Below are 14,574 nucleotides of genomic sequence, written 5' to 3' on the forward strand. Positions count from 1 at the left end.
AAAGAAAGAGAATGAATGGAGAAAAGGAGGAAGAAAAGAAGGGAAGGAGGAAAGAAAAAACCAAGGAATGGAGGAAAAGAAGAGAAAGAAGACAGTAAAGCAACATAACAGTTCAAAAAGAGAAAGAGAATAGTTTTCATAGGCTAATACTTAAGTTCTCAGGTAAATTAAATGAATATATTTGTTACAGCTGTTCAGGGGAATGAGCAGCTCTTCCAACATGGTCAGACGAAGGTAGTTTTTAAAAGGACATTGCATGATTTGTATAGGGAATAGAAGAAGACTGAAGAGGTACTAGACCTATGAAAAAATAGCATCAAATATAAAGTATTCATATTTCTAAACCTCAAATTCCCAAGGAAATCAGACCACAGGAAGTATTAGTTACCAAAATATATATATATATATATATATATATATATATATATATATATATCTTCTATCTATTGCCCTTATTGTACCAGGCTCAACTAGTGACTATTTAGGTATTGAGCTTCAAGGGCAGTATTTATTCCCCATTTTATCCAACAATCATTGGAAACTGATTTTTCATTAAAAAATACAATTTAGCACTAGCAATCCATTTAGTTTTAACAGAAAGTTTGTGAAATTACCAATTAATTAAACAATATGTTAGAAATTTTGATGACATTAAAATATTTTTCCTCCATGTTCATAATCTCTTCCACATATTGGGCAGATAAAATGAATCACATTAGATTTTAAGTTTTTTTTTGTCTGTCAACATATTAGTAGGTAACTGAAATATATCTATTACAAAGTGCCTCTTTATTATATGTGATTATTTTTGGTGACCAACAGCTAAACAAGCTGCACTCTACAAATGAAAGATTAACATTAGGATATTTTCTTTACCTTCAGTGAAACAGGCTTCAGGTTCAAGGGTTTCTTCAGGTTCCACTACAGGCTGTTCTTCTGCAGGTGCGCCGATGTCCACAGTGCTACCTTCTGATGAGCTACTGCTTTCATTCAGTTTCTGTAAGTGAGATAGACATCGAAAGTAAAGTCCTTTAATTTTGGTAATAAGTGGCCTGCCAAGAAAGGATTATTACTATAAATTTATTCTGTATTCTTCTTGAGGTAGAGGTTTTTTTCTTTAGAGAAAAAGAGATTGAATAAGAGGAAGAAATAAGAATATCATTGTCTATGTTAACTCCTTTACCATAATTTACAATGTACGCATGACATCAGATTTCTAAGTTATGATGTTCCAAAAGGCCATCAGCAACATGTACTGAGCAAAACAATGCCCTGTGAATTAGAGAAGCAGGGGACAGAGGGAAGAGGAGAAGAGGGAGGAGGAGGAAGGGAAAAGGAGCAGGAAAGAAAGAGAAACCTTACCTTAGAAGGAAATAATGTCTTGAGGTTATTCTGCATTTTAATGTTTGACTTTATGTATTTCTTTAACGATGTGTTACCTTTGCGCAAACACTACCTGTTGTTTCATTCATGTTACTACGATTCATGGCTAAGGTGTTTAGAGTTGTTTACTATAAATGTGCTCATACCCAGGAATAAGTCATTGGTTTCTTCCTCTGACAATCACCTAATGGTGGCCATGATTCACATTCTTAATCAAACTGCTCATATTATCACATAGCCTTCTGAAGAAATCCTTATGTCTTATCCTCAACATTATACAGATTCACCATTTGGTCATAAAGTAATAGGCCTAGGCTGAGATTGTCACTTCAGTATGTGCCTTCTTATTCTAAAAATGATCTTGATTGGTACTATCAGGGCCATGGTAAAATTCATTACATATTTTATAGAAACCATGTGAACAACATGTCATCACCCATTGTTCTTCACTGTAGAAAAGCAATCTTGTGTAAGACACCCATTCTTCATATAACAAGTAGAGAATGAGATTTGAGAAGTTTAACAATTTTCACCAAGATTAAGAACTGGAAAGCATATTATTTCCTGTGAATAAATTTGTGTGGAGAGGCATTCAGGTACAAAGAATTATAATAGCAAATCTACCTTTCTGAATATACAATTGTTATCCCCACATGGTTTTCTAGTCTGTATCAAGACTCACAAAATAATAGATTATTAGCATAAAATTTACTCTTCATTAGTATAGGTTGTCAGTAACAAGCAGAACAAAAAGTTGCTGAGCAATTCATCTTCATGTAAGTGCCACACATAAATGATTGCTTCTTTGCACATAAGTGTTTTATCCAATTGTAAGGAAAATTCGATCCTGGCATGAACATGTACATGCCACCACACCCACCTAATTTTTGTATTTTTTGTAGAGACTGTGTCTGATGCTCAGGCTGGTCTTGAACTCCTGGGTTCAAGCAATTCACCCACCTTGGCCTCCTAAAGTTCTGGGACTACAGGAGTGGGCCACTACACCTGGTCTTTTGCCTATTTTTCTATTGGAGTGTTAGTGTTCTTGTTAGATTGCAATTGCTCTTTATACATAGAAAATCATTTGAGTTTTCTTAAGTATTATTTGCCAAATGTATTAGTTTTCTATGTCTGTGTAACAAATGGCCATGCACCAAGCATCTTAAAACAACTTACATTCACCATCTTACAGTTTCTATAGGTCAGCAGTCTGGCACTGCCTAGTTGGATTCTCTCATTGGGTCTCACAGGGTCTCACTGGGATGATGTCAAGGTGTTGACTGGAAATGCAGTTCTCTTCTAGGTCTCAGGATCTTCTTCCAAGTTTACTGTCGTTGGCAGAGTTCACTTCTCGTGATTAAAAGACTGGGCTTCCTACCTTTTTGCCAGCTTATGGCCAAGGACCACTCTCGGCAACTAGAGGCCACCCATAATCCCTGGCCACATGGCTGCTGTATGCAGTTTACAACATGGGTATTTGCTTTTTTCTAGGCCAGCCAGAGAATATCTTTTCAGCTTCCTCTATGTGATAGCAGGAGAAATCATTCTGCTCTTAAGGAGTTCACCTGATTAGGTTAGGCCCACCCAGCATCATTCCCCTTTTGCCATAAATGTAATGTAATCACATAGTGATATTATATCCACAGGTTCCAACCACATTCATGGAGTGGGGATTATACAAAAGCAAGTGTTGTTGAGGTCATCTTAGAATCCTGCCTGATATACCTGAGTTTGTGTGTTTTACTGATTTTTTTCCTAAGAACTACAACCTGTTATACCTATATTGTCTACTACATTGATAATCCACTATTTTTTCTCTTTACGTATATCTTCTTTTTTTGTTGTTGTTCCTTCTAATTTCTCAAAGATATTTGTTATATTCTTTCATCCTTGCTTAATCATATTGGTAATATTAGGACATTCAATGTCTACTTAATCTTCTTCTACAAATTTTGAAATAAAATGTTCTTATTCTTGAAACAGTTATTTAGGTATTTTATTATTCTTTTATTCAATATCTGTTTAGGAGAAAATTTAATTTTCAAATTGTTGGAATTCTTTCTATCAATTTATTATTTATTTCAGGCTTAACTTTGTTGTGACTGGATAACCCTCTCTGTCAGCTAATTTTAATTTATTGAGCTTTACTTTGAGCTCTAGTAGTATATGGTTAATTTATACAAATATCCTATGAGCCATTGAAAATATGAATTTTCTGTAATTTTTTTTTGAGATAGTATAGTCATAATATATTTACTTTTGCTATTAATATTATTGAAATTCTAAATGTTGTCATCTATTTTTAAAAATATTTTATCATAGGCTAAAAACATTATATTAAAACCTTCATAACCAGTATATTTATATCAATATATTCTTAAACTTCTAATGGTTGAGATAAAAGATGAAGTGGTCTGATTCTTTATTTGATTAGGATAATAACATCATTATTACTAAATACTCAAAAAGGGAAGGAAAAGCTTTTTAGATGAGTGGGAAGAGTCCACCTTTATGTTAGGACATTAATTACGACTTCAGATAAAATACTAAAGAAATATGATAAAGGCAAAACTAAAATATTCTCAGTTAAGTTTTTTATTGATTTAAAAATCAATAAGGCCAATTATTTTTTCCTTTTTTGTTCTTATATTGAAATTTAATTTCGTCATGAAATTCACTATTCACTAATAAAGCAATTGGTTATCACTGCTTTTGAGATTAATAGAATATTTCTTAAAATCCATTTTAATATTTATTGAACCATGAATCAACCTTAAATTTACCAATTTTTAAATAGGCTAGTTCATTTGAAAATATACGTAATTTCACACATGTATCTTAATAGCAAAATTATACACTTATATACTGACTCGTATCATCCACATATTTTTAGCAGGCTGACTTAATATGTGAGCTGAGAGAATGCAGAGGCCACATTGTTTCGGAAGCATCCACTTTGCCTTGTACACCAGGGCATTCAATAACCACTTAATAACTACAACACTGATGGTAAGAGCATTTTCCCTCCTCAGTGGATTTATGCAAATTTCTTGCTCTTTAAAAATGTTCTTTACTACAGCAAATGATTCTGACCTTGAGGGTGAGGCAAAACAAAGCAAGGCAAACAAAGCACTCTACAAATTTTCTGACAGTAAATGATTAAATGCTTTTTTTCTTGTTCTCTGACTTGATGATCCTACAACGTTTATGTTTTTATTTTTAGACTTGATTTGTTATAGGGAGCATATTTATAGAGTTTAGTAGGAGTTCAATTTATAGTAAGTAATATAAATAAATAAATCTGGAATTTAAGGGTCAAGAGCATACTTAATATGTGGTCATGTGATGTATATATATTTGTATATCTATATATGTGTGTATATACACACACACATTTTTTTAAATGTAACCAATGAAAAATATTACCTAAAGTACTTATTTTAAAAGCTGGACTGGTACTGTTTTAATGCTGGGTATTTTACAATTATGACATATATATCTCCTAAGTCATGCTTAAATGAGGTGCTCTATAACCTCAGAAATATTAGTATTAATATTTCATTGTGTACAATGTGCACTAGTAAATATTTCTATTCTACAGTATGCATATTAAAAAATTAAAATGATCCCTATTAAAGACTGTCAACAAAGGAACAATGTAATATCAATGGAAAAGACACTGTAATGAAACTCAACATTTCCACAGGGCAGCTAGTAAACTCAAATATTCACTCAATAATGCCCACATTATTCCCAGTTGATTTTTTCATCAAGCTGTATGTTGAAAGGACAATATTCAGTGCATTATTCATATTTACAAAATTTTAATTGTTTCTATTCATTAGTCAAACACTTGCTCCGTATAAAAGTGAAGGCAGAGGAATATGGCTTTAATATGCTACTCTGAATTTTGGTTTTGATATGTCAAACATAAACTTTCATATCAATGATTAGATAAAAAGGAGCAAAAGAAATGTATTCCAGTAATATTGAGCCAATAGAAAATCGTGGTAATGGTAAAAAAGTTTGAAAGAAAACAAAAAATTTCTGAAAAATTACATTTATAATCTCCAAGCTTGAAACCAAAATGTAAATCATGTGAGTAATTTTCAAATACAGCACAGTTTCTATAATGTTATTTTGACATTGATTTTTAATGTTAAATCACAACATAATAAGTGTCTACTTTGCAAATAAACTATATATCTATATAATGAAAAGGTTAAAAGTACTACGGTTCTGAGGATCAGAGAAACTTGAGTTTGAATCACAGTCACTGGCTTTATGGACTTTAGCCAATTATCTCAACCTCCTTAGGCTTCAGGTTTCTAATTTGTAAAATGATTCTTACTTGACATCCTTGTTATAAGGACTGAACGAAGTAACACTTGAAAAATGTTTGGCATGTGCTTACTTGATAAATGGTAACAATTTTCATCACAGCATTGTATTGTTTGTAATAGGTGTAATTACTGATTTTGACCTTTTTGACTACCAAAAATGTGCCAGGCATCAAAACTAGGACTTAAAAAAGTAAAATAGACTCAGTACCTGCCCTCATCTGTTCACAGATGGAAGATACAGAGAAGCAACTGCCACACACTATGAAGGAGTAGTATAGGGTATATTAAGAGCACCACCTAGCTTAGTCTAGGAAGGGCAGGGTACAACAAAGTGACATTTGGGGCACGAAGGATGTGGTAGGTGGAGATGAGTCAGGTGAAACAGGATGGAATAAGAGTATTCCTGGGAGAGAGAAGAGGTATAAAGATGAGAACTGATAAAGCATAGGGAATTCCATTGAATGAAAGATCAGTATAGCTGGCTGGGGAAGGGTGAGGTGTGCTATTCCACAAGACTAAAGGGGTCAGTGACGGTAGGTTTTGCAGGTACTTGCAGCCATGTTAAGTAGTATAGACTCCGTACTTTGAGCCACGGGCAACTCCTGGAAGGTTAGAGCGGAGAGAACTTACCAGATTTGCATTTTAGAACGACCATCTATTGCTTTGTCAAGACTACACTGTGAGTGGAGACCCATTTGGAGGCTGTAGCAGTAAAACTGAAAGGTGATAGAGGTCTGATACTGGGTAAAGGTCATGGGAATGCAGAGAGCTGGACAAAGATAGGTAGCCTTGGCAGTCCCTGGTAATCAATTAGAAGTAAGGGAGAAGGTGCTTGGGTTCCATGGATAGTGCTGTTCATGGAGAGTAGCTGCCATCTCTTAGAGACTGCATGCTTAGGTTGGAGATTATCATATGTCCCTTAACCCATATAAGGTAGGGATAAAAGTATTAAGTGGAAAAATATTAGCAAAGCAGCAAGTAAATTTAAAATATATATGTATGTAGGTGATACAATTGAGAGAAAAAATGGAAATCTAGAAGTAACTGCCCATTACCTATTTATTCATTCATTTAATAAATATGTTTTATGTGCTGTGGACTTAAGGAAGACAGGATTAGTGTTTTTCCTGTTCTTAAAGACCTTATAAACTAATGATGCATCATGGAAGTTCTTCCTAATGATGTGGAAGACTCTTCTAGCAGCTTTAAACTCAGACGGGGATGCTCCTTAACCACAACTACCACACTCTGGGAGACTAAGTGCTCTGTAAGTAGAATTAGACAGCCACAGGTCAGTGTGGGATGCAGAAGATCAGCCTAAAGTACAGGTGAGTACTGGAGGAGCGGGACCTTTCAAGACTAAGCAGGGGGACTCTGAATCACTCCCGGCTATGCTGTTAACCTGTGCCCAGTGTACAATGATTGGAAGTTAACATCAAATCTATAGTTGACACCTGCACCTAGTTCTTCAACAAATAGTATTATTTATTTTAGAACTATGCGACAGAAAGTACACTTTCAAACACTATTAAGAAGGTTTAGCATCGTGGTTAAGAGCACAACTATGCAGCAGACTGCCTAGATTCTAGTCCAGGACCAACCACTTACTATTTGTGTAACTTTGGCAAGTTTTGCTTTGTTCAAAATATGTTTATTTTTCTCATCTGAAAGGCTGAAATCACAGTGTGTCTTAGAGCATAAAGACTGAATGAGACAATACATGTCCTGCAATAGTACTTTGTACATGGTGAACGTTTAAACAATAACTGTTATTAACATAACCTGAATTACAAGGACCTGACATTTTTACTCATTATTCTAGAGCTCATTCATCACAAACAAGTGTATTTCTTTTATAATTACTTTAGTAATGTGCCATTTTTACTCCCAAAGGTATAACTTTAATAACAATGCATTTTAAATTTTTTATTTAAATGGAATTACAGCAGTAATTTTCTTAACATTGCCTTACATTTTTGAACACTTTTAACTTCCAAACAGCTTTTAGATCTTCCTAACATTTCTATAAGCACCACAGGACAGATAACTCATTTAATAAATCAGGAAACTGAGTAATATAGATTTAGCGATTTGCTCATAGTCGAGTTAAGGCTTATAAGCTCTTAATCTAGTCTCCATATACATCAACCAAAACTCAAAAAATTGTTGGGCAACTGCTATCTACCCAGCATTGTGGTAGGTGTTTCAGAGGATAAAAGTGTTATAAAACTGCTATCCATAACCAAAATAAATTTACTTTTTCTTTGGGGAGATAAGACTTTGTACTGTCTTTTGCATAGTCTTGGCAGTTTTGCCTAGCCCTCAAAGCTCTTCCAGCTCTGTCTAAGTCACCATTCTTTATTATTAATGTTCAATAGAAATCCATATTTCTAGCTTATCATTATTCCTACTATTGCATGACTCAAGAAATTTTCTGAGGTTTTAAAAAACAATTCCTCAAATTACTTGAATATACTTTTGAAGGTTGAAGTCTCTTAGGACTTAAGGAGATGATGAAATGTGACTCATGCCATTCCTTTTTTTTTTTTTTTTTTCTTTTGGAGACATAGGAGGAAGGTGCAGAAAAAACAGCCTTAATTTTGTTCTGGGATGGAGGACAGTTACGTGTGAGTAAATCATAGTTGTCAGAGGCAAAATAAATATGAGCTTCCACCTCACCACATCTCTTCATGCCAGTCTATTCTTGCTTCCTGGAAACCGAGACTCTTTACCTACACCGCATCCTCAGCTCCTGTGATTGTACACCCCGGGAATTCCAAACTACTAATTGACTCCAAATACACCCTCTGGCTTCTTGTATTTAGGTGTCTGCATGTTTGTATTTCCTGATTGAAATGCCCTTTAGAAAAATACTTTTCTTAAATATTTTAAGGAGCTTACCATATCAAGAATGCAATCAAAACAATTTAAAAATAAGCAGAAAATGTAAAATGTATTACCATCCCCAGGTAAAATTATAAAACAATTTATTACAGAGGGAAAAAGGCAAACAAAAAAAGACAAATAGTGGAATATGTTACTAGTAGTAATTCTTGTAAGAAAACTTGCTGGAACAGTGTGGAATGCAACTGGTAATAATAATAATGATTATTTATCAAAAACTCTATATTAGACACTGTCATTTATTATCTCATTTAATACTCTGCCTCAAACATGCAGTCAGTAACATTATGCACATTTTTGAGATGAGGAAACTGATGATTAGATAGGTAAAGTCACACAGTAAGTGGCTAAAATGAAATTATATAACCCAGTAGTATCTGGCTCCAGAGTATAATCATTTACCAACAACATTGTAACTGGCCTCACAGGTCTAAAAACCAATGTTCAATAACATGTTCAAATGAAACTAGTCTAATAGAGGCCATGAAATGTAACATTTCTGCATCAGTAACATATGTGTCAATATGCAAGTTCATACTTACAGGTTGAAAGTCACACACACACACACACACACACACACACACACACACACAGAATCATGTCTTATAGCTTATTAGTATACTCCATTATCTAGTCTTCCTGGCATATGGTAGCTGCTAAATAAATGAAAATAGGCAAAAAGAATAAAGGCTAAAACAAAAATAACCAAAATCATGAGATAACTTGACTATACTACAGGTGGCATTCCTAATGTAGAACAAAGGCTCTTCATCTATTGAGGCATCTGCTGTCAGCTTAATTCCTCTAAAAGCAGAGTATCTCATAATTTGTGCCTTACTTTGATGAACACAATATAGTATGAGACTGATGAAGCAATGAAGGGAAACAATATTGAATGGGTTTATTTCTGACAAAGAAAGAAGAAATTGTGAAGTAAAAGTGCCAGGAAATTTGATACAATATGGTAATCTATAAAAGAATGTAAAAAGAAAGCCAAATTCAAAAATGAATAAAATAAATTGAGATGTATTATTAGGGGATGAATCGAAGTTTCAATATTTAATTTAAAAATTTCATCTGGATGAGATATAACAGCATTTCAGCAGCAATTCATGCGGGAAAGATGAGAGATTATTCCTTTCTTAGAAGTCTAGTGTAAAGTGACAAGGTAACATGGCTAACAAAAACAAAAACAATAAACTCTAACTCAAGTGAATCTTGAATCTAGAGAAAAATTTAGTTCAAAATAATTAGAATTAAAATGATAATCTCAAGTATGCTCAATTCTGAGAGCCCTTCAAAATGGTTTTATTAAGAAGATTTGAATGAGCTGGAAAAGTTTGATCTGAGTGTCTACTTTGTACCAAACATATTTAAGTAGGTCACCACATAAAAGGAGAGACATGCATGCATATAAGTAGCTATCCTAAAATATGGTAGTACTTTGTAAGATGCATGAGCCAAGAAGATGCATTATTTATTACTATGCTCTATGCCTTATATCTTTGGGAGCCAAAAAAGAAAGCAATCTGTTCTGTCTAGGGTTGGGAAGTCTTCATTATCACTACCTTCAAAAAGCTGAAACAGTGTTTCTGAAGCTTGAGAACTTCTGAACTTCAGACACTATGCCCATGAACCAAGTGAGTGCATTCTAATTAGACAAGCAACACATTAAAGTTCAGCACAGGCAGCAAAACCTTTATTTACCAGGACTTCTCCCTATGACATGAAATGTGCTCTAACATTATTCTATTCTATCTCATTGGCCAAGTGCAGTGGCTCACCTCTGTAATCTCAATATTTTGGGAGGTCGAGGTGGGCAGATCGCTATTTCATTAAAATAATAATAATAAAAAAACACTGGCCTATTAAACGGGTTTCTCAATTCCAACTAAACCATGACTCACAATTTGAGAAACACTGCATAAAATTATCTCTAAATTTTCTATTACCCTAACATTTAAAATTTCAATTAATGCAATGTTCCAAGATATAAAATGTCACAGGGTATATAGAAACAAAACTGCCTCTAGCGCTTCAGTAGTCACTTTATAAAAAGGTTAGTGTTTCTTTTAGCCCTGATTAATATGCAAAAACAGTAAGAGTATGAATCATGTCAAATTTTTACAGAAAATGTGTTTGTTATGGATGGTCTTTGTAATACAATAGTCTTTTACCTTTTTAATATAACAGATAGCATATAGGATCCGTCAGTCTTCATCAAATGTTAAACATAGGTCTAAAGATTCAAGACAAAGGAAACCAGACTAGAATATTACTAAATTTATTTTAACAGAAGTTCAGAATCAATTTTATAAATATAAAGACAACAGTTTTTCAAAAAACTGGCCTCCTCCTGATTCCTTAGGAAAACCCAGATAAAGTTTGAACTGAAATAATATCCAAATTTAAAATTCTGTAAAATAGTCCACCATATTTTATAAAAACAACCTATTATTTGTTTTGTTCTTAATCCACTTCCACAGACATGGAAATGTGACAGAATCTATCTATGATTACATCTCTGCACTGTATTTATTTCTCTTCTCTCATTACACAGATCTGAACTAGCTAAGCAGCTCTCGTGATAGGATCAAGGCAGCTGTTTCCAGCTCCAATATTAGCCCCCTACTCCTAATGGGGGAGGATGACCTAGATTATTCAGAGACTCATTATAAATACTTGAAGCTTCTTTTAGGGGACATATTCAATATATCAAAAGTATGTCACATACCTGTGGGATCTTCCATAGAAAACTATCAAAATGCAATGGACATCGTGATATCTAACAGAATTCTATCTCTAATAAAATGTCTTTGATGTATTCAATCCTTTAAAATACTTAGAAGATGCAGCCTAAAAGGTGGACACCCTGCTGTTTTTGAGATTTCCAAACACTAAATGGGAAGTAAGAGTGCTTTGTCCAAAACTTCTTCTTTTTTTTTTTTTTTTTTTTTTTTTTTTNTTTTTTTTAATGGGGTTTCACCATGTTGGTCAGGCTGGTCTTGAACTCCCGACCTCAGGTGATCCGCCCGCCTTGGCCTCCAATGTGCTTGGATTACAGGCGTGAGCCACCACGTCCGGCATGTCCTAAACTTCTTTTTAATTATCTGACATATCCATTAGACATTTAACTTAATATTTTAAAGTAGGTTGCTGTCAATTAAATTTTGTTCCCACAAAATTCATATGTTGAAGCTCTACCCTTCAATATGACTGTATTTGGAGATAGGGTCTGTGAGGTGATGATAAAGGTTAAATGAGGCCATAAGGGTTGGATTTCATTCTGATATGGTTGATGCACTGATAAGAAGAAGAATAGACACCAGAGTTCTCTCTGTCTCCATGTACATGCATTGAGGACAGGCCATGTGAGGATGTAGCAAGAAGGTGGCCAACTGCAACTCAAGGAGTAAACCCTCACTAGACATTGACTCTGCTGGTATCTTCGTTGTGGACTTACCAGTATCTAGGCTGTGAGAAAATAAATTTTGGTTATTTAAGCCATCCAGTTATGGTATAGTGTTATGGCAGCCCAAGCAGACTAAAGTATAGGGCAATGTAATTTTAGTTGGAGGAGCTATAAAAATATTTCTTGTTGTTAAGTTCTCTTCAATGTACATGAGCCAATGTGATGCAACAAACAATAAACAGAACTTGCGAACAAGGGCTCTAAGTTCAAATCTCGGCACTCCCCTCACTAGTTATGTGACCTGATGCTCCCTAAGCTAATTTTCTTATCTGAAAAGTTAGCATAATAACTCATTTCTTTTCAGGTTGTCATAAGGATTAAATCTGATTATGTTTATCCATTTGTTGGATCATTTATTCATTCTAGCAAATATCCATTACTAAGGGTGAGAAAACTCATACATATACTATACTACCCTTTAATATATCAGTCATTTTCTTGAGTTAAATCTTTTGTTCCTCAGTGAAACAAAATTTTACATGATGTCAAAAATATCTACATGGAAAATATATAATAATAAATACAGGCAATATAAAAAATGTATTGTAAATATTCCTCAATTTACAATGAGATTATCTCCTGATAAACTCATTGTAAGTTGAAAACATTATACATCAAAACAAATTTAATACATCTAATTACAAAACATTATAGCTTACCTTCATGTGCCATAAACAGGCGCAGAATACTTATATCAGCCTACAATTGGGCAAAATCATCTAAAGGAAACAATTTATAATAAACTGTTGGATACCTTATGTAATTTACTGTATACAGTAAATATTGGTTGTTTACCCTTGTGATCACATGGTTGACTGGGAACTGCAGCTTGCCCAGCATAACCAGAGTATATTGTACCACAAATTTCTAGTCTGGGAAAAGATCAAAATTCAAAATTTGAAGCATGGTTTTTACTGAATGGGTATTGCTTTTGCATTATCTTAATGTAAAAAAAAACATAAATAAAACCATCATTAAGTTGAAGATCATCTGTATGTGTGTATATGTATACGTATTCATACCTTCCCACACCTGTAGAATCTTACCTCTTTGCTTTCTTCCAGATCCGATTCACTACTAAAGTCTTCCGTGTTTAAATTTTCAAAGTCAGACTCTCCTACAGCAATTGGTACTGTCACAGTAAGACTGGGATTGTTTATGAATGACATGTAATCACTTTCATCAATAATGTACTTTTCAACACTGCTGCCAGTTCCTATACCACTTGTGGTTCCATTTACATCTTTAAGATAGTCAAGATCTTTCCCAATTTCTGTTGTATGATTGGACATACAACTGTCTTTCTTGTTATTTAGATCATCGAGTGGTTTAATTTCGTCTAAAATCTTTTGCTTTCTAACGAAGGCCTGTTGAATAAATTCATATATTTTTCTTTTCACATAAGCTACTCCTTTCTGCATCCTATCCACAGCAATTTGGAGATTGTTCATTTCATTATCATCATCAGTGGCTGCAAGGTTGTCTGCACTAAACGAGCTCAGAAGCAAGGCCAGGAAGAGATTCAGGACCTTAAAAACAACAAAAACATGATTAGAATTTTATGCCAATGTAAAGAAGAGCAGATTACAATAACTTATTTTTTTTAAGTGTGGAAGAAACTCTAAGTTCTAAAACTTGATGAGAAGGAAACACCACAGCATAGTGATTAGAAATTGGGTGACCTGAATTTGTGACTGGCTCAATAGCACATCCTTGGACAAAGACATAATTTCTATTGCTCTCAAGTTCTCCCATTTGTTAAGTGAAATTGAATGAGCTAATCTAAGGTTTTCCTAAATCTAAAATTGTAGGAGTAAAAGAAAACAGATTTTTATATGTACTATACAAGAATTCTTAAAAATCACTAATGTTTCCAATTATGAATTAAAATGCTTTATATAATTTTTTGATAAACAAAAATATTAAATTGGATGCTAATTGAAAAATAACCATTATGACCCAAAATGAAGATTAGGAGCTTAACATAGGCATTGACACTTGTTTTCTTAACCTATTATATTTTTCATACTACATTGTTGACTAAGTAGAGCGGTTTATGAATAATCTCTCATATTTCCATGAGACTGGCACAGGAATGTACATACCTTTGGAATATTTTATCTGTTTCTATACTATAAACAGTAACACTCCAAATTTAAGAGGGACAAAGACTGATCAGTTACTCCATTAGGATAGTCTCAGGCATCATTAGCCATTCAAGAACTGACGAACTCAGGTTGACTAGTGCATCTGCCATAGTCCATCTGATTGACGGCTAGGCCCTCAGTCACATAAGGTGATTGAGTATTATATGCTACAATGGGAGAAAGAAATGCCACAATCATCACGAACACTTAACTTCACCATTTTTTAGTCCTGGTCTGGATGGTAATGTTGCACTTTCTGTACGCTTTTTAGACTTCAATCTTCCTTGGCTCTGAATTTATAAAATGGTCCCAGCACATCCTTTTA

General features: G+C 33.9%; 1 protein-coding gene across 4 annotated transcripts in view; it reads right to left on the reverse strand.

Annotated features, from left to right (window-relative positions):
- LOC108317712 (sodium channel protein type 1 subunit alpha) overlaps positions 1 to 14,574 on the reverse strand; it is a 144,683-nt gene that overhangs the window by 25,756 nt on the left and 104,353 nt on the right. For all 4 annotated transcript variants that reach the window (XM_017548370.2, XM_037745791.1, XM_017548385.2 and 1 more), the window contains exons 17-18: positions 13,149 to 13,631; positions 877 to 997 (exon numbers count right to left, since the gene is read on the reverse strand). In XM_017548370.2, the coding sequence (XP_017403859.1) occupies positions 877 to 997; positions 13,149 to 13,631 (604 nt within the window). The remainder of the gene's footprint in view (positions 1 to 876; positions 998 to 13,148; positions 13,632 to 14,574) is intronic.

The sequence above is a fragment of the Cebus imitator genome, unplaced genomic scaffold (assembly GCF_001604975.1).
Source record: "Cebus imitator isolate Cc_AM_T3 unplaced genomic scaffold, Cebus_imitator-1.0 Scaffold10, whole genome shotgun sequence".
Lineage (NCBI taxonomy): Eukaryota > Metazoa > Chordata > Mammalia > Primates > Cebidae > Cebus > Cebus imitator.